Source organism: Lepisma saccharinum, chromosome 20 (genome assembly GCF_977018435.1).
Source record: "Lepisma saccharinum chromosome 20, izLepSacc3.1, whole genome shotgun sequence".
In the NCBI taxonomy this organism is placed as follows: Eukaryota; Metazoa; Arthropoda; class Insecta; order Zygentoma; family Lepismatidae; genus Lepisma; species Lepisma saccharinum.
The window spans coordinates 7,366,724-7,388,377 of NC_139248.1; the positions used below are offsets into that span (position 1 = coordinate 7,366,724).

General features: G+C 37.4%; 2 protein-coding genes across 5 annotated transcripts in view; one reads left to right on the top strand and one right to left on the bottom strand.

The window, feature by feature from the left end:
- Positions 1-13,604, top strand: part of spz4 (Spaetzle domain-containing protein 4) — a 43,002-nt gene extending 29,398 nt beyond the window's left edge. The window contains exons 2-5 of one of the 2 annotated variants that reach the window (XM_083141810.1): positions 5,559-5,707; positions 7,473-8,039; positions 10,263-10,385; positions 13,068-13,604. In XM_083141810.1, coding sequence (XP_082997936.1) covers positions 5,559-5,707; positions 7,473-8,039; positions 10,263-10,385; positions 13,068-13,458 — 1,230 coding nt within the window. In that variant the 3' untranslated portion in view covers positions 13,459-13,604. Of the gene's footprint in view, positions 1-5,558; positions 5,717-7,472; positions 8,040-10,262; positions 10,386-13,067 lie in introns of those variants that run through there. The other variant, XM_083141811.1, reaches the window with a different exon arrangement.
- Positions 13,605-15,813: 2,209 nt separating this feature from the next.
- The window catches only part of Tsp26A (Tetraspanin 26A), a 101,940-nt gene continuing 96,099 nt past the window's right edge, over positions 15,814-21,654 (bottom strand). For all 3 annotated transcript variants that reach the window (XM_083142069.1, XM_083142071.1, XM_083142072.1), the window contains one exon: positions 15,814-21,081. In XM_083142069.1, coding sequence (XP_082998195.1) covers positions 21,013-21,081 — 69 coding nt within the window. In that variant the 3' untranslated portion in view covers positions 15,814-21,012. The remainder of the gene's footprint in view (positions 21,082-21,654) is intronic.

Genomic DNA, 21,654 nt, shown 5'->3' on the forward strand with positions numbered 1-21,654 from the left:
AACACCTGTGATTGTCTTTCCCTGTTGGAGATAATCTATCAAAAGGATTCCTTCTGCATCCCAGAACACAGATGCCATCACTTTGCCCTTTGGTGGCTGAACCTTGAATTTCTTTGGGGGTGGAGAATGGGGATGTTTCCATTGCATGCTTTGACGTTTACTTTCGGGATCGAAGTGGTGAACCCACGTTTCATCCATTGTAACAAATCTCTTCAGAAACTTTGGCTTGTCAGCCTTTATTGTCCGCAACAGGTTCTGACTTTCACACGACGTGTCCTCTTTTGGTTGACCGTCAGCATTCTCGGGACCCAATGTGCAGAGATTTTTTTCATTAACAAATGATGATGAATAATTGAATGCACACTGCCAGTTGAGATGCCACATGTGTCTACTATATGGCGGACAGTCACTCGCCGGTCTGCCAAAATCATGTCATGCACTTTTGTAATCATTTCTGGTGTGGTCACCGTTGCAGATGGGCCACCACCATGCTCATCTTCAAAGGTCTGCCCACCACATTTAAATTCACGGCACCATCTCTTCATTAGATCATATGAAAGGCTAGAGTCTCCAAGAGTTCCCACCATATTTGCATGGATGTCTTTCGGTGTTAGATTTTTCTTGAGTTAATATTTTATCACTGCTCGGACCTCAGATTTTTCCATTGTTTCACATGTGGCTACACTTCTTACTGATCATCAACGTGTAACGAAAAGAGAAATTGTTGTAAATTCTTGAAACTTTGTGAATATTAGTCTAAAGAATGAACAATGTTACATATAAAATTACAGGTGTCTACTATCACTGGAAATGGGTCAGGGGCGGAGCATGCTGAACCACCCTCGTAATTTCACACAAAGATCAACAGAAAGTGATAGACAAAAGTAAGGTTTAAAGAGAGGTTGCAAAAAACCGTAGTTTTGTGCAAAAAAGAGAACTTAGTGAAGGCATTAAACCTCAAAGTTTATATTTTGGACGGTAAGAAGGATTAGACTGTAATGTTAAAGAAGATTGGCGACCAAAAACACAAAAAAAAACTACAAATGAGGAACACTACGTGTTAGTTGAAGAACCAAACAGTTGATACCTTGGCCATGCATTGGTGTCAGGATCATCCACTGTTATTAACATTGGAAGTTCGATAATTCAGAAGCTGAAAGATAATAATGTGAACTTGATAGATCTGAGGGTAATTGGTTGCGATGGAACTAATATTAACGTCGGGAGTTCGGGGGGACTCATAAAATTTCTCGAGAACCACGTTCAAAGACCTTTGCAGTGGTTAATTTGCCTCCAGCATTTCAATGAATTACCACTTCGACACGTGCTGAAGACAATTGATGAACACTAGGGGTGTGCGGGACAGAATTTTTTTTTGGTCGGGACGGGAAATTTTTTAATCCCGACATTCGGGACGGGAAATGTTCGAAATATCCCGAAGCTCTGAAAATATCGAATTCTACAAGTTATTTCCAACTTAAAGTGATTGTTTTTGAATTTCTGGAATAAAAACAAACAATTTCCGATAAGTTCCAGACACTTGCAATGCAGAAAACGTCGAGAATTAACAACTTTTTAAAATGATCATTCGGTATTTCCCGACTGCTCGGGATCTCGAAAAGTCGGGAAGTCATTTACCGAAGTCGGGATCGGGACGGGAATTTTTTTTCCCCCGATCCTGGTCTAGACTTTTTGGGATCCCGCACACCCCTAATGAACACACAACAGGACCTTATACATGCTCCATAATTGTGAGGACAGGCCAGTTTCGAACTTCCGAGGCTATACCTGCCGAAATGCCAGCCTTAGATATACAAGATTTGAGCTCAGATCAGCAGTACCTTCTGCAAATATGTCAAGCTGTAATCAGTGGCAAGTGCGACACACGTTTAGGAAACAAGAAGCCCGGAAAATTATCTCGTGCTAGATGGCTTACTACTGCCTGTGGCCTACTTCGCCTTTACATTTCCACAGAAACCCCAAAAGAAGAACTGAAGATTGTTGCTAAGTTCGTTGTGTATGTTTAAGCACCTGTTTGGTTCTCTGAAATCAAACCCGACATGCAAAGATGGTACCAGGCACTTGTATCTGGCAATTAAGCTCTCAAGGTACCTTGAGAAACCTTTGAAAACTGTAGTGAATAAGGTGATCGCCAGGAATTCATTTTTTGCTCATCCAGAGAATTTGTTGCTCAGTATGCTGACAGATGATAAGCGTGAAGTCGGAGAAATATCTGTGAGAAGGATTTTAGATGCTCGGGCAAGGAAAACATCAGGTGAAGGGTCAATACGTAAGTTCAAAGTGCCAGAAATAGGATGTGTGCCTTGTAACAGAGCCTCCCTTAGTTGCCCATTTGAATTCCGAGGACACTGAGAAGATTCTGGATGACCAGAACATTGCAGAAACAACAATTGCATCATTCCCCTGTCACACTCAAGCAGTTGAGAGACTGGTTAAAATAGTGAGTGAGTGAAAGAGAAAGAGGTGCTTATATCAGATCTTAACTTGATGCAAGAAAACAATTACCAACATATGAGAATAAATCTGAATATTTTGAGCAAAGAAAGAAGTAAAACTGAAATTAAAGTAACAGTTTAGGGGAGGAAAAGGTGGATGGAGGGAATGTGCGATGGAACTCACTGGCAGCCACCTCCACGCGGCGAGTTATGGGTTGGTGCAACCTGCAGCATTATACTACACTAGACCAGACATGCGCGCACATGAATATATTTTGGTTTCATTGCTATATTTGTTTTTTTTGTTGTTGTAACTAATCTAAATAGTTACATTTCATTATAAAAGTTGCAGTTTGAATCAAGCGAAGAGTGCACTTTCTTCATTGGGCATTCTGCCCAACTAGACTAAAGCCCCTATCACACTGAACTGGATTTCTAGTAGGAATGCCCTAGTTGGCGCTGAACTAACTTTCTAGGTAACAATCATGGCCGCCTGGCTGACTGCTTGACTGGTTTGGAGGAATAGGATATGTTCTAATTGCTACTTGCTTTCCTCGACCGGATTCTGTGGAACAGCCAATCAGAGCAAAGTTTCGCCATGTGAAGATAATCTGTGAGTGTGCAAAGGAGCGTGTTTGTCTGTGGTTTCTGAGTGTTACTCCAGCAATGTATAACGTATACAGCATGAAAGGCGCATTGAGTTACACCATCTATGCTGAGTGCACGTTGTTTACATTTGAAACAACTAAAATATTCTTCCATACGTGTACAGTAAACGTTGTAAAGTATGTATTTAAGCAGCGCCATTGTTTTGTACCTAATAACGTTTTATACGAAATGTTATTCCTCTCGGTTGAATAGTTATAGACTTTTAAAAATGTGAAGTGATACATTGTTTAAATCTCACGTGGCCGCCATTACAACTTCCCTCATATGGGAACAAAAGACTATCGACAAGTAAGCTGATAAATATCGTGTGAGGCGAAAACTAGCAAATTGGTAGCCAGTCCAGTGCCAATTAGGGCATACCTACTGGAAATCCAGTTCCGTTTGATGCGGGGTTAACTAGACCCCTCGGGAGGCGCAGCTAGAAATTTTTCAGTTTGGCTAAAAAAAAAAAATGTGAGATGTTTTGCTACCTCTATGCAACTTTTGCACACTATGTTTTTGAATTTTTGAAAAAAATATTGGGGGCCTTTTTCGATACACCCTACATCATACTCTCCCTCCTCAGAAAGCGTTTACATTGATCGAGTGGTCTGTCGAGTTTACGTGCGAGTGAAAAAATCGATGGCAGACGAAGCAACTCGGTCGAGTTACTGTCCTCCATGGACAGCCACTCAACTGTTCTCACTACTGGAGGGAGTAACTAGTGAGAGTACTGGCTCCAGTACTCTCCCCAGCTGTTTACACGAGGAGAGTAGCTCGCTTTGATCTACTCGCTCCAGCTATTCGACCAATGTAAACCAGGCTTAATGAATTTCTGCTGTCTTATGAAAATACCCTATTCTACAATGTTAGACTTTGTTGATTTTAAACATCTCCACCATGTCACTGACACATTTTTTAAAGGTTACTAGGGTAGATCTGTAACATGGTTTATTAACGGCGATAATGATTAGGGAAAGGCAACTGTCCCCTGTGTGCACACCTATGCACGTGATATCATATCTACGACACGATAGGAGTCGTATACCTAAGTTTTCCAGAGGTGCTCATCTCCCCATGTCAGGTCAATGGTGCATCCTCCCCTTATGTCATATTCCCCATAACTAAACTAACAATCTAGCCTTCTTAAACCCGAAGGTTTATGGCTGCAGCAACACAAGCCTTCCATCTGTCCCTATCTCGGGCAAGATCAATCCAATCCTTTCCATCCTTACCAATTTATTTTAGGTCCATCTCAACATTATCCCTCTATCGTCGTCTTGACCTTCCTACAGGTCTCTTACCATCAGGTTTCCCAACTTGTAAGCTCTTCTTTCCTCTCCCATTCGTGCCTGCCCAACTAAGTCTTCTTGATTTAATTATTCTAATAATATCTGGACATAATCCCCATAAAGTTTTTAATTCTGACACCGTGCCTACTACTATCCTATTACTGAAAGTAACTTTTTCTTAGCTTTACTGTAGTACACTTTACTTGATCTACCCCTTCCTCAGTGGCGAAGCGTGATTTGCTAAACGTCAGGGTCGATCTTTCAACGGGGGATGGGGTACAATATTTCTCTGCGATAAACGCCAAGGTCATTGCCATTTCAACGTAAAAGCCCATACCACAGAGCTTAGACTACAAAATACATAATTCTATCCCATACGATAAGAATTATTAAATATGATTATATCGTTCAATATCCTTTTAACAAGTGGCAATAGCGGACATTTGTAGTAGCATGCCCAGGATTTTCGAAAGGGGTTGTTACGTGTACTTTTTTTTCTAGTAATGATTTCCTCTTTTTTGCCATATTTTTTTCTATACCTTTGACGTTCTTATTTTTATATTGAGCCTAAGCAGAGATTATGACCCTCACCAACCCCTCCTAGAGCACACCCCTGGGCACCCGGAAGAATATTGATGACTCCAGAGAAACAGTGCCATGTGGCTGTAAACATGAGGATGGGGCTGAAAAAAAGGGCCTGTTATGACCCACACCTTCAAGAGTGGGGGAAAGTAGAGGTTGTTGAACCTTGTCGTAGAGTCTGCCTGTTCGCGGCACCGGTAGAGACCAGAGAGAGATTCGCACCATTCTGCTACGAGCTGAGCCGTCGAACACCATTGCCATCAATAGGAAACTTGGCGGGAGGGTTCGGGGCAAGGGGTAGTACTGGGCCCCGATTTCGATGCGCTAAAGTTTAGCGAATCTCTTGCATATTTCGAGCTGTAAATTATTTCAAATGCAATATTTTTAATATTTTGCTTCGTCATCGCCACATCTCCCGATGACCGGATGCCTCTGTGCCTTCCTAAATTCTTCCTTCTCTTCATCTAACGAAAAGTGACTTGGAATCAGGTAAAGTACATGAATTACAATGAGGATTATGCATTATTCCTTGCATATTTACACAAGAGTATTGAAAATAACATTTTAATCTTCTCAACAGCTCCTGCTATGCTTCGGCCGCCCAGTGCCCAGCTATGACGAGTATTCTTCGTGCTCTCGGCCCTTGAGGGGCTCAAGGGGAAGACTAGAGCCACCCTGCGACTTCCGCCATCAAACATGGTGCACTATACCAGGAAGTGCATATCCTTGGTAAGTTTGGTAAGCATCACTTTTATTATCTAGCTTCCATATGCCCTTAGGATAATAAAACAGAATTCGGGTCATAATTAATTACACACACACACAAAAGGCGTGAAGAATCCAAGAAGTTGGGATATATCTGATGATTAGTTATAAAGCTACAATTTCTTGCAAATAAATGAAATATTTTCTTCAAATAAGCTTTCAGAAGTGACAGAACAATCTATTGTTGTAATCCCGTTTTACCTGGGATCTGAGGTCACAGGGAAGTTTCAATTATACATTTTAGGTAGAGCTTAATTGTATCTGTTGGCTGAACCTGCTCCGATTAAGAGGGTAGAGATATGGAAAGTTGATGTAAAGGTTATTCACGCTTGTTCATACCTGGAGGTGTGTGATGTTCTTGTCCAGATGCTTCTTGCAGACCGAATCGTGACAGGTGCCAAGGTTATATCCTTCGACCCTTGGCTCACCGAACCGAGCAATCCCTTGCGCCTTGTAGCATGCTAGGCAGCCGTAACTCCGTGTTCCATCGTAGTAGTGTTAATGTGTTGTAAAGTAATCAGAGACTAATTATCCATGTGAGCGTCGATTAGAGTCGAAATCCAAAAGAGAGCAGCGTCGATGATAAGCGTAGTTCGAATGAGTTCAAAATGAGCGTGAGCTTGCTTTTATCATCTTAGGCTTCGAAAGGTTGTTAAACCTTTCGAACGCGGTAGATCTTGTTTTGATCCACGCGTTTGCCTTTCAGTTCCTTGTTTAACGGAAGTTACAAGTTAGCGCATTCTTGGGATCTCCCGCTGGTCGGACAATTCCAGGAAATAAACAAGTGTGAATATTAACTTGACGAGGTTTTCTCGGTTTAATAATCTCCATATCTCTACACTATAAATACATTTACATATTTCGACAGTTGAATTCTTAATAGTTATTCAACCCACGCTTGAAGTGGAAATTCCTAGGCAAGGGGATGTTTGCTCGAGCCTTGGGAATAGTTTGGTAAAGCAATACTTTGCATAAATTATCCTAGCTGAGGGGATGTCAACCCCCTCTACTTCCAGTACTATATTTAACATGTATATTTTAAGTGGTCAGTATCTACAATTTAAAAAGGAAATATTTAACTTCAAATATACCAATTATTCAATTGTAAGTGGTTTTAAATACTTTGTACACTCACCTCACTTAGTACTTCAGCAGTTTGTTTCTTTATACAGCATATTTGCAGAAGATACAATTAAACCTACAAGTGTATCAATATACACTGTATAAAACGCACCTTATTACTAACTTCGTTGTCCATACTACAGGTTTGCACTAGCATATATATAGAAATATCACGATGGTAACTATTATAACTACTGCAGTTTTAATAATAATTATTATATATTTGTATCAATGCAATCATATTAAGTCTCCTGTCTAATCCAAAATGTCAATGCCCCAGTCATATTCATCCACTAATTTATAATAAAATAAATTTGCAATTCTTCTTTTTGTGGTCTCAAAGTTTTAGCTAATAAACATAAATCTTCATAAGGAGCATGTTAAAACTATCATCCTACAAGTAAGATCACATGATTTAAGAACATAAAAAAGTTGAAAATGATAGCAATAACCTGTTTTCGAATTTATATTGCTATACCTTTTCAGCTTTTCTTCAACTTTTAACATACCGCTGAAGAAAGCTGGTGTTTATTAGGTGAAATACGGTATATTCTAAATTTACATATCATAAAACAGAATCGATGAATAAAGCATGTTTTTTTTCTAGGCATGCTGTACGAAGATTTGTTTACGAGAATCAAGGGTTGATGAGGAGAATGTACGGAGAAGTAAGGCAGATCACTGTCCTCCGAGCAGAATTCGAATCCAATGAGATAACGGAGTCGGAAGAGAGAGAATCCAATTCTGTGCACGACATCAACCTGTACACAACCGCAAAACCAAGTACAAGGACTTCCGCAACTCCCCCTATGAAATCCACTACATCCACCGTGGCTACGAGTAAAACCAGCACGACCAGCACCACCACCAACCCCACCACAACGAATATTCCAACAACGACGGACCCGCCGACGACATTCTGGGAATCCACAACAATGGTTGAAGACTACCCGGAAGAAGAGTCGACACTGGAATCTACAACAATGGGAGAGGTTTACCAAGAGAAGCTCTTCCAGGATGCCCTGGAAGAGGATGAACCGGAAGAAGCAAGAGAAGAAGAACTAGTAGAAGTAGATGATATGCAAGTAGAAGAGACGATTGATGAAGAAGAAGTGGAAGAGGACAAGACGGAACTGAACAAACCTGTTTATCAGGCTTTCAAATTACGAGGAGTGTAAGTGTGTAAATCAATTAGTGTAGGGTGGAGTGGTGTAATTAAAGACTTTTAAATATGGGTAGGCCATGGGATGGCTTAGCCGGTCTCTGTGGCAGAATGGATAGCATAGTGCGGTATGATGTTAAAGGTCCTGGGATTCGAATCACGGCCTGGTCATGAGAGTCCCTTTACGAGTTTCATATCATCACTTATCCTCGCGATTAGCCAAAAGTGGCAGAAAAGCAAAGTTAAAGAAAGAAATTAATAAATCAATGAACATGCTCAAACTTTTGCAAATACAACAGGGCACCTTTAGTTCGAATCTTTTTTTTTCATTTTTTATTAATTCATAAGTATAAAATATAATAAAATATGAACAAAAATTCTCTGAATGTTCGTGACAATGGCTCTACATTTGCGTGCAATGTTAATTGGACATTATCCATTGTCCAGTGCCATGGACGTCCGCGGGATTTTTTCCAGGGGGGGGGGGGAACATGCCATATTTCCCCCAATAATAGTGTTCATCCCTCAAAAAACATTGCTTAAATTTGTATTTATCATGTTCGTGCAAAAATTAACACACATTATTGTGGCTGAAATTAATTATATGTGTGAAATATGTAATTTTTGGTTGACTTTCGTTTTCCAGGGGGGGCCATGGCCCCCCCTTGCCCCCTCTTCCGGACGCCCATGTCCAGTGCTTTTAAATGTACTTACTCTAACAATACATTTCGAGAACTAGAAATAGTAGCATATGTGGAGGAAAAATTAGAAGAGAATTTCTGGGGTGCCTTGGAGTAGTAAAATCTCAGGTCTATTGTATAGTGGAACCCCAAGCAAAAAAGACTGTGCAGACCTGAGACTCCTGTGCACCTAGGGTTACCAGACGTCTGGTTTTCCCCGGACATGTCCTACATTTTAGCATTATGTCTGGCGTCCGGGAGGAATTTGAAAAATATCATAAATGTCCTACATTTTGAGCTTCACAAAATATGAATTACGAAAATGCATGCTTCAGTTGAACAAAGAAAATCATGCAAGTTATATTACAAGTCTATGGACTGCATTTCCAAACTTAATAGTGAAATTAATGTTGATTCAGTCATTGCCCACAGAGACAATAAAAGTTTGTTCTGCTACAGCAAAAACGGAAGCGATTTGTGAATAAGTTTTGGGGCCACATTCTCATGATGTCACTGTTCGGTGCATGAGCGAAATTTCTTGCCCTGGGGTTTATACTGATGGACTGAAGTCTGTAAAGCGTTTGGTACTGGTTCAACATATTTTCGAAGAGTTTGACCATTCATCAGTCTCTCAGAAATATAATTTGACTATTCCTGCAATTTTGAGAGAAAGTGGCTTCTCTGAAAAGTACCAGTTAAAATATGTATTAAGAAGTGTACCGTTTACTTCTGAGTATAAGTTTGGGAATTTTGCATTTAAGAAATCATATTTTTTTAAAACTGAAAAGTGCCAATTTTAAATTACTTTCTAACTTGTTCTAGAAATCTGTATTATTTGTTGCGAGCGTTTGGTGTCCTACATTTTTACATAAAGTCCTACATTTCCCTCATAGCAATCTGGTAACCATATGTGCACCCTACTCCCACATGGAGGGAGGGGCAGAGTGAAGAAGGCTTCCTTATGGCCCGAGCTGAATGGAAGAAGAGGGAGGTGCGTGGAGACTTTTTGCCGAATGTTCTTTTGTTTGTGGTGGCTCTATAGATTCGATTCCTACCACCAGCAAAAAAGAAAAATGTTCACCTGAAGACCAGGGAAAGGGTGCTCCCCCGAAACGTAGTCTTCCAATAAGCAGAGTTAACAAGCACTAGACAATGGATAATATCCAATTAACATTTCATACAATTGAGCAAATCCTAACATTTTACATCCTGTGTTTATGATTCATCATTTAAGCTTGACGTTCACATAAAATGATTTTTTAGAAAAAATATGTAATGGTAATGTATACACACAGGATTTATTTTCACATATAAATGGTCATAGAGTAATAGGCCCAAAAAAAGTAACATTTTTCACTTATATTAATAATTAGATATGTTCAAATGCATTATAATTTCACATGCAATTACTTACATAAATACCATAAAACAGTGTCTTTTAAATTTGTACATACACAAATAATCCATTAACAATAGTTAGAATCACGGAAGCCCAATTTACTTGCAAAATATTTCAATGCAGTGTATTTATAGGAATAATTTTATCTTTTTACAGAAATGCCTGTCCGGTGAAGGAAGAAGTCGTGGCACCATTCTGGGCAAACAATACAAGAGGAGAGGTCCTTGCTTTACTTAATTTATATCCTTTCGAGCAATATGTCCACTGGGAAAAGTGCACGTATGTATTTTTTCTGTTTATAATAGTCTATGTTAAGAGTGAAATATGAGAGTACAAAGAAAAAGAGAAGAATGGGAAATATCAGCTTTGAAAGTTACTTACACCAAAAATGAAATAAATTTTACATATTAATAATAAGCAAACATTTCATGTGCATGGGTCTTGGGAGGAGGGTTGAACAAAAATTACCCTTGTCCATTTCAAGTCACAAAAAAAAAGGAAGCTTGTTATTTTTATTATTAGTAACAGATATAAAGTTCATTTAATTACAGGGTGTCCCACGAACGGCGCAACTGGGAATTAAGAGTGGCGTTACTTTGTAACCGAAACCTGTACATTCATAAGTCATACACCAAATGTTAACCCTGTCCAAGTAGATATTTTTAAACATAAAAACAACAAATGGGGTGCAGTGTTGTTCATGCAGTGTTGCCAAATGTAAGTGAAAGTGTAAATTTATTTTTCCACAAAGCATGGAAAATTGCATGTCAAACATTTGTACGGAAATTTGGACGTCAATTTCCACCTTGGGTAGGTGGACTATTTCGCCATCTATAGTTCAGAGAAGAAAACCGATCGTTTTCGCCTATAGCCAATCCTGAAATGCCTCGTAAAGGCGTACCGGTCCAAATGGGTGTTTTAAAAAAAATATGAGGTACAGTGGCAACACTGTTGATGTTTGAAGGCAACAAAAGGTGTGTTTAGTGATGGTCTATGACATGGAAATACTGGAAACAGGAAAAAAAGAAAATGAAAATTATGGTGAAAAAAGTGTTACTTACCTACTCCTGACAACCATGCAATGCGCGTAACAGGCAGTGTAGCTTTACAAAAGATGTTGAAAATGACAACCATTTTCCCTGAGGCATTCATCAACACGTTTTATCATGTTGGAAGCAACTTTATGCAAGGTTGATTGGTTTATATTGTTAATGGCTGTGCAAATGTTTATTTTTAGATCATCAAGTGTTCTTGGGTTATTAATGTAAACTGTTTGTTTCAAATAAACCCCACAGAAAAAAAATCTGGAGACATCAGATCTGGGGAGCAACTGGGCCATAAGTTTTTGCTTATAATGTGATCGCCAAAAAACTCTGCCAACATGTCTAAAGTTTCATTAGACGTGTGGAGTCTTGTTGAAACCAACAATCACGTTCATCACGTTCCAACAGAGAAATAAACTGTGTGATAAGGTCACGATAAACTATTCCGTCAACTGTCGTGTTGAAAAAGAATGGACCGATTATTTTTCTCTGCGAAATCGCGCACCACACACCGATCTTTTGTGGATCTCTTCCAAAGAGTACTTCATTTCACAGAACAATTCTAATCTTCCCCTACGAACAATGCGAAATGCACGGCTCAAACAGTTCTGAGTACACAACTAACTGATTCTTTTGTTCTCGTTCGGTGGGCGCTCTTATCGCATTGCATGGTTGCCAGGAGTAGGTGAGTAACACTTTTTTCACCATAATTTTCATTTTCTTTTTTTCCTGTTTCCAGTATTTCCATGTCATAGACCATCACTAAACACACCTTTTATTGCCTTCAAACATCAACAATGTTGCCAATGTACCTCATATTTTTTTTAAAACACCCATTTGGACCGGTACGCCTTTACGAGGCATTTCAGAATTGGCTATATGCAAAAACGATCGGTTTTCTTCTCTGAACTATAGATGGCGAAATAGTCCACCTACCCAAGGTGGAAACTGACGTCCAAATTTCCGTACAAATGTTTGACATGCAATTTTCCATGCTTTGTGGAAAAATAAATTTACACTTTCACTTACATTTGGCAACACTGCATCCCATTTGTTGTTTCTATGTTTAAAAATATCTACTTGGACAGGGCTAACATTTGGTGTATGACTTATGTATGTACAGGTTTCGGTTACAAAGTAATGCCAATCTTAATTCCCAGTTGTGCCGTTCGTGGGACACCCTGTAGTATTCAAACAGAATAACCAAAGTAAAAATTTCATTGGATCGGAAAAAAAAAATAGTGGTTATATTTTCACCTTCTCTCATTTAGTCTGAAGAATAAATGGTTTCACAGTTTGCGAAACTCCAAAAAGTATACTTTTACATGAGAGGTCACAACAAACTTTATGAATAAAATTTCATCCTAACTTCTAAAGCCTTATTTTGAACAAGCATAAAAGTTAAAAGCAAAATATAATAACTTTAGATTTTATTATACTAACTGTAAGACATGTAAAAGAAATGAAAAGCAGTTATACTGGATATTCACTCAGCTGGTGGATTGAGTAGCAAAATCTCCCCATTTATAAAAAAAGAATAAATTAAATATATAATTGGTTTATTTTTATTAGCTTACAATAGTTATTGTTGTATAATAAGAGTGGTAATTATTATTGTTACTACTTCTACTAATCACCTCCTGGATGGCGTATTGGTAGCATCGTTGCCTTGTAATCAAGGGGTCCAGGGTTCGATACTCAGTGGAGGCACATTGTGGTTCGGATCCCACTGATCAGTCCCGATTAGCCTTATTGTGCATAAAATGGACTTAAAACACCAACTCAATCAGTCAACTTCTACTAATCAACAATGGCCTAACCCCAGTCTTCAAAAAATTGTGGTGATGCCTATGTTCATGTACTAGACCAATTGTATTCAGCAGATTTTCATTTTCTGATTTGCTGGTATTCATTTCAGGTACGAGCACAAGCAGATGTTTTGTCGCGATGGCTGCCGGTGTGAACAACAATACAGACTGCACAGATTGTTGGCATATGACCCCAAGAACGAGTGTCGTGGGATATTTTCAGACTGGTTCAAATTCCCAAGCTGCTGTGTGTGCAAGTGTTACGATATTCCGAGTGATTTCAGGCTTACCTCACGAAGCCCAAGGGTACCAACACATGTCAAAACGATTACCAAACAACCACCAATCCGCAAAAGTTTTCCATTACCACAACCAGAGACATCCACAATTGGTACAGTGGATGCTGCCACACCACATTTCTTCTACAACAATTTCCTACCAAACTGGTACCGTTTGTCAAATGGGAGTCTACCGTTGAGTAGATCACCACGAGAAGTGTGACAAAATACAGAGAACTTAATAAATATGTATAGGTCTTGATCACAATGTTCTATGAAAATATTCATAGACAATATTTATAGTCATCATGTAACATTACATTCATATTTTTATCTTTTTTTTTTGTACTTTTCCACCGCTATAATCACATGTAATTATATAAATAAATTATTTACTTATTTAAGAGGGGATGTTTTTTGTGGGGGTGCTTGTTTATATTATGTTGCTTTAAAGTTGATTTTACAAAAGGTTAACTTTAAATATATAATATATCAAAAACAGCAAAAACAAAAGAGAACCACGCTTTACGTGGCCACACGCAGACCCTATTCCACGTGTGGTGTTCCGTATAGTAACAGATATCCCCTGAGATATCTGTTAAGCAACAGACGAACTTTAGCCTAACTTTAATAATCGGTAACTAGAGGAGGGCTTAATAGGCTTATGATTCACTAAAATGATAGAAGGTCAGACACCTTTAAAAGACATATTTATTCATTGAAAAGAACACCACTTGTGGCATAGCTGCCACCAAACATGAGCACTTCACTGTACATGACATAAAAAAGATATACAAAAGATTTTGTACTTACATATCAGCAGTTTTCACACTATATCAATCATACCTGGGGCCGTACACACACTATTTCACTCTTTATCGCCACATCCCGACACATGGACAAATTTGGGGTACACCACACTAAAAATTTAATATTATGTGCTTCCTTGGTGTAACAAAGGCTTTGGGGGAGTGATAAATGAGTTTTCCTGGCTTTTCTTGGATGGATGGCTAAGAACAACTTGGATATTCTCTGATATCCTATGGATGCTTCTATGGCGTCAGTTCTGCCGACCATGTGGTCTGGATTTCCACATGGGATGAGGGACACAAAACTCGCTATTTTGCTGAATTTTCACTGGGATCCTTAAATGCACTTTTGGACACAATATCCCACTTGGTCACACACACTTAGGCCTGTGTTTACTGTAACAGGACCTTAGATCCCTTTTCCCTTTATGTATCCTTTGTTGCTGGCACAGGTGGCCATTCACACACTGGATTTTACCAGCAACTTCCAGGTGACCTGCTCTCAGGTGGGTCTGTAATACAAGTGAGCTTGAATAGCAAGCTCGGAACACAATAGGCCATCTGAAAGTCTCCTCTGTGACGTCACAGCCTTGACGGCTTCTCATTGGCCAGCTGGAGTCCTTTGAGATCTTTCCTTGTCTTTGGGAGAAGTGCCACTTTCTCCCACCAGATGGCAGAGTTATCAATTGCTTAAAAAGTATAAACAAAAGTGTTTTTTCAGCTTTTCTGGCTTAGTTATGCCAGATAATTGCAAATGAGTTTACTTTTAATAAATTAGGCATTATTTTACTTATGGGTGAGTGTTATCTCTGATTTTCAGTAAAGAATAAAAGATTTAGTAAACATGTGATTTGGAGCACATGGTTTTTGTTCTCCAAAATGGCTACTGTTAGCCTAACAATGGTTGGTTCTTTATAAATAAAGCATTTCTACCCCTCCCATGAGTGACAACTGGTTGGTAAACATGACCCATGATCCTAATTGGGGGTGGGGGGTATAAGTTTCTGGGAAAATAGCTCTCACAAGCTTTCCCTGATGCCAACCTAATGGCCCTTGTACTTAGGTTGGCCTGTGGTTATTTGTGTGTGGGCATGTATGCCCAATGCTGATTGGTCATATATTGATATAAAGTGCAGTTACAATTTTCCCTACTATATGTGTAGTGCAAAACTAAATGCAGTTTTTTGTACAATTGTTTGAAAATTTGAGTGTATGCAGCAATACTTGAGCTACTTGCACCCATGGCAAAAAACTGTAATTGAAATTTGGCAATGCCTAGAAGGATAGATAGGGTGACACTCTTGCCTTTGGCGTGAGTGGTCCCGGGTTCGATTCCTAGTGGCAGCACCAAACATTTTGGCATTGATCAAGCATCATGAGGACACTTTGAGAGTTACTGGGAAAAAAATAGTGGACTGCGATCTCAAAAGCCGGAAAATAACAGCAACGTGCTAACCACACATCACCCAATAGAAAAACGACTGCTTGGTAGTGCCTAGGCCAAGGACTGTTGCGTCATGGAGTTAGATCAAAAGGATAACTGGTATAACTAATTTCTTAAAAATAATCTCCAAAGTGGTTTATCATGTTAGACCTAAACAGTGAACCAAAGCTACCATGGTGAAGTAAATGCTATAAGCTTGTAATTAAAGGGTCCCATGTTCGAATCCCAGCTTGAACATTTCAATTTCACATCCTACTTTCATTGTAGATGCAATCCTGATGCGTGTCTCTGTGCAACTATGATAAAATAATAACAAAAAACAAACTTTAGTTTATATAAATGTTTATTCATAAAAACAGCATTTTTTAGTTTATTTATAATCTGAAGACAAACACAAATTACAAGACACTGGACAAGCCTGAAAAATATGAGCAAACAGCACAAATGTACAAACTGATTGTACATGCTTTCAGATGGCCAGAAGAGAATTCAACCAATACAATACAGAGATAATATCAAGACAAGTCAAGTGTACTAGAAATGCAACCAAATACAAGAGTCACGGTTATAAGAAAATATACTAAATGCTTTGTACACTGTTGCCATATCTGCATTGAAAAATTCAATATATCAAATACTTTATGAATACTGTGTGTAGTTCTGAGCACATTTGAAGTGAAATTAGTTTGTTCATGTGAACATACGGATGTTCAGTTCATTAGCTATAGTTCTAGCCACTACTGCCAAATTGTACCACATATATAAAATAGAACGTATGTTTCAAACAATGTATATTTGAGACAGTTACAGACACCTTTCAAATCAGAACGTACACAACCATAGAATATAGTAAATGCATAAACACAAAATAATATATATGTTTACGGAACTTGAACGTGTTGAGATATCTTATGTAGTATGCAAAATACTGGAATTAATAAACGTGTGGCAAAAATAACTTTAAATGCAACACATTTATTCCCTTATAATGACTAATGCAAAAAGAAATACAGAAATATTTTTTTACAAAACCTCAGGCATTTGATAGAGTAAATAGGCAACAATATCCGTTTAATATTAAACATTTCTAATTGTTTAGAGCAATATTAAATGGAACCTCTGTAGTGGTAGTGGTAATGTCATCGCCTTGTAATGAAGAGGTTCTGAGTACGATACCTCGTGGAGGCACACAGTGGTTCGGATCACACTTTAAACAGTAGGTCCAGTCCCAATTAGCCTTTCAGTGCATAAAATAGTTTTAAAAACAAAGAAAATATTTAACATTAAGTTAATCAGAAAAAAAAACATGCATGTTATATAATCATGATTCAATGAATCTCATGATGAAAAATAGCGTCGTCGCCTTGTACTCAAGGGGTCCCAGGTTCGATGCCTGGTTGAGGCACATAGTGGTTCGGAGTTCACTGTAAACTGTAGGTCCAGTCCCAATTAGCCTTTCTGTGCATACAGTGGACTTAAAACAACAATTCATAATGAAAAATTAAAATGAATGGACTAATTTTGAACTAGACTAAAAGCGTAGTGGTGACGTGTATGGTGATTGTAGCATTAATTCCCCTATTTACACCTCATTAATAATTTGAAATGCAGTTAAACAATTTACGTAAAAAATACAAAAATGAGAATAATGATTATGCAATTTATGTAAAAAAAATGCAAAAAAGAGATTAATGAGTTCAGAATCAACAGAAACTGCTATTCAACACAAGTCACTTTGACTTAACATAATTGCTAGCCTATAAGGTGAACTTCTTTCCTTTAAAATAGGCCTGAAAAACCAACTCCATCTTATATGTCGATACTCAGTTTTCAATTACCTTCATTTCTGGAAATTTTCTCTGTTCTGAGTTAGACTATTTATTTCTTGATTCATAGTGGTGTGTGATGAAGACAATAAAAATGTATCCTTTCCTAGTTACATTAGGCAAGTTATTTGTTGATGTAGACCTACACATTACTTTATACTGTAAATTAATTATAAATTCAGTGATCAAGTATTTTGCTCAAAAATGTGTTAAAAAAAGGTGTCTTATACACCGGCAAATATGGCATTTAAACCCATAGTACTTCTATTATAGCCTTACATACAATTACCACCATCTTCTTATATAATGAGGTAGTAAAATAGTAGTAACAAACTTAGGAATGTTTTGCACTGAAAACCAAAACTTAACAAGAACTTGAATTGAAACTCATCAGATTGGAAAATACAGGCTCATAAATTAATTACGAATGACAGAGATACAAATGATCACCAACTTACAGAACTGAAAAAAATTGTTTTCATTAAAACTATTCACACTCCACACTCCTACACATCTACATTACATTATAGTCACATGTCAGTATGACTTACATCATGGGTGTCGGCAGGGGGGGTCGAACCAGTCGGCCGACCCCGCCCCCTGGAAATTCCCATCTACTTTTTTTTTTCAATTTGTGAAAATTTAATAAACTAAGCACTTTATTTCACCTCATTTTGCGCCATTGTTTAAAAATGGCCTCGAGATATTGAATTTGGTATGAAACTTTCATAATTTGCAACACTGTATCTGTTAATTTGTAACTTTCATACGTTTTGAAGCTTCTTATACCTCTGTGTTTGCTACTGCTATAAATGTCAGAGGTAACTATTATTGGTTGTAAGAAGTACTATATTATTCATATAATAAACTTTTTGGATGCTAAAATATACTCAACTGAATCTGATAGTGCTGCTACTACTATTACTGCAATAATTATAAAAATGAACCCCTCCTTGACAAACTTCTGCATATGCTACTGGTCTGTATCACAATATTTTTGAGGGGAGGGGGGTATCCTCGACATCTTCGATTCGATACCCCTAGGAAAATTTCTAGCGACGCCCATGACTTACATAATGAGTACACATGTACAAGTGATAAATATGTTCACTCTTAAAATTGTTTAAAGTTTGAAATAATTTACATCTGAAAGACATAAAAATGTTTTCTTTACATAATATGAAGGGTCGGTCAGAAGTAACGTCCATTTTTAAGTATAGATCCAAGGCATTTCAAACCCTGGCATTGGAGCAGTGGTGCTACTGGAAAGCCTGTAGTTTGCACATTTTCAAAGGTTTTAGAAAGCTTGGCACTACTATAGCGTAGTATAAAGAGCTGTAAGTTTACTTCCAGAAGGATGGTGCACAGCCACATTATGCATTGAGCACCAGAGAATGGTTGGACATGCATTTCAAAGGGAGATCGTTAGGGCAATAGAGTGGCCTAATCGATACCCAGACTTAACTACACCCAATTTCTTTTTGTGAGGTGGCCTTAAAGATCTTCTGTGCAAGAGCAAATCCTGCAACATTGTGAAATGAAATACAGCATTTGGGAAAAATTTGCAGAGATTACAGTTGTGGTTGGTCTAACACAAGATGGACAGCATTTTGAACATTTTATATAACATTTCATACGATGTGCTTCAGTGTGATTGTATAGTGTTGTTCCATTATTACATGCTTATGATGTTCTGTAAGAAATCTGTACAGTTCTCATCCTGTAATAAAAGATTTGCTGAAGATTACCAGCTCATAAAAAACGAGCATTACTTCTGTCAGACCCAGTATCAGTATCTAGAAGGTATGACGACATAAAACACATGAATTTGCATACAAAAAAAAATAACACACATATTAGTAACAAGAATATAATTAAAGAAAAGAATCTTGTTTAAAAATGCACGAATTTAAGAAAAAATATGGTTCTGAATAGTGTGTGTCATGTATTAATTACTGAAACAGTGCATAAAAACACAATGAATAAACACAACTAATTGTAACATTTGAGTATTTGCATGACATTCACTGCGACTTAAAACTTTACTGTACACAAGTAAACAAAACATTACGTACTATGAATTCTCTTCTGGCCTTGTTGAACACTTATATCTGTTATGTCTGCTACCGTGAAAACTTTACAGGAAAAAATATTTCAACCACATGCCAAATGATATTAAATGTTTTGCTTGGAAGTCAAACATTAAAAAAAACCATCTAAACCGTCAGTAATGCCCGTGATACACCATCAAAACACCTATGTCAACATTATTCTGGTTAAATAATACTTCTGCAATATCGTTTCCATTACTCTTTTTGTGTATACATCATATTAAAAATAATTAAAATATCGGCAGAAATGGTATGTTATTTTTTCCATGTTCATACTTTACTTATGTTAATAGAAATAGTAATTGATCTGTCTCACACGCACACACACCTACATTAGAAAAATCTGATTTAAGTATATGCATACATATCACACATGCCATGCATGAAACGTATGACCTGTACCGCCATCGATAACTCCACCCATATACAACAAAAACTTGCTATTTTTGCCTTTAATTTTAGGGTTAAGACGTTAGAAAATAATTTGTTAGTTATAACAAGGAATGGGCAAACGTAACAGTTTAATGTCCATCTCAATGACATATTATGTGAGTTGTTTAATCCCAGGAATGTACAGTAAATATCGCTACGAGAACAAAACGTACTTCTAAAAAAAAACAAAAAAAAACAAGAAACTCAATTTTAAAAAAAAATAATTCATTAATATTATACATATTCTACATTAAAGACAATACTAATTCGTTCAAAAAAATGATTTTCTTCAGAAAACACAACAGAATAGAGTAGTTATTTCAAAATCTTATAAAAAAAAGTGTATAAAACAAAGAAAAAAATACAAACTGCAATAAATATTTTTACATCATTACCAACTGTAATATGCACTACTATTTAAAAAAAACGTTTCTCAATGCATAGTGTACACAGAACTGTACAATAAAATACACAGGCATTTCAATGCCTGTATTTACAAATCTTCACAAAGATAATGGCACATTGCCTCTATTTTAGAGTTTTAAAGAAACAAAGGAACAATACTATTTAATGATTATCCTACAGTTCGGATCCCACAAGTCACCAAAAATGAATCCCATCTTCAACAGCATACCTGGGGTCTTGTTAGTAATGATGAGCCAAAGAGGAACGCAACGGAATACAATGTCGCAGCACCCAAAAAATATTAAAGTGGTTATATAAATTAGAGAGAAGCTTATCTTTGTTAGTTCACGTAGTTTCCTCCACCGTAGCTGTTGAAGATATTTTTGTAGTTCCACTCCAGTCCATATTGAAGCAGCCGTCACTACAAACGCTAGAACCCTGTAGTTCACTAGTCCTGCATCTAGACATGACCCCACGCCACAAGATGCAACACGGAAGTAGAAAATGCGTTATCTGTGAATATTCCTACACAGTCCTCGCTAACGATAAAATAATGAATCGTCTCTGAATGCAATAATAATCACTGAGAGAATATTACATACATTGTAAGCAATGTTTTAAATTTTCCAAGTTCGCCTTTTTCTTTGTTACTTATTTAATTCTAGCAGAATGTCACTTGCACTTTATCTGCCTTGCACTGGATTTTTGTCACCTTAAGCTTCACTAGACCGCAGTGGGAGCCCTTAGTTGTCAATGCCACTTCGCCTTTTGAGCAAATATGTCTGCTCGCAAATTCTGAGCAAAGCATATACCCAAAATCTAAATGGGAAAAACAAAAACATACACAAACAAATAAAAACAAGGTACATTTAAATTCACACTTCTATTAATAATTATCTGTGACATGCATGAGATCGTAAACTGTTTCTTACAAGTGTAAATGACTCTGTTACTGCCGTGATGCAACTTAAACAAACATTCTTGAATTGCCGTAACTGTAGGCTGACCAGATGTTCCAAGGGGGTAAACAGGAACACTTAAGGATTGGCTGGACCTTGGCTGACATCATTGAAGCAATTTTCGAAAAACCAATATGATAATAGTATTATTCAATAACAAAACTAAATTAATTCTAATTTCATTCTAAGTGACTCATTCATTGTTTCTATATCTTAAGCTCTGAAGTACTCTACTTCACTTCTGATTTGAAGAATTTGTTTATGAAAATTTTAATAGCTTTTGAATTGTTCCATAACCCTACAATTTAAAGAATGTGCATGGTGCCACACCCATCACAGGCAAACAATGTTTATAAATTAAGTATATAAATATTTTTTTTAGAAACCAAAAGCACCTAAAAGTCAAACAAAGTTTGCTTTATGAAAATTAATT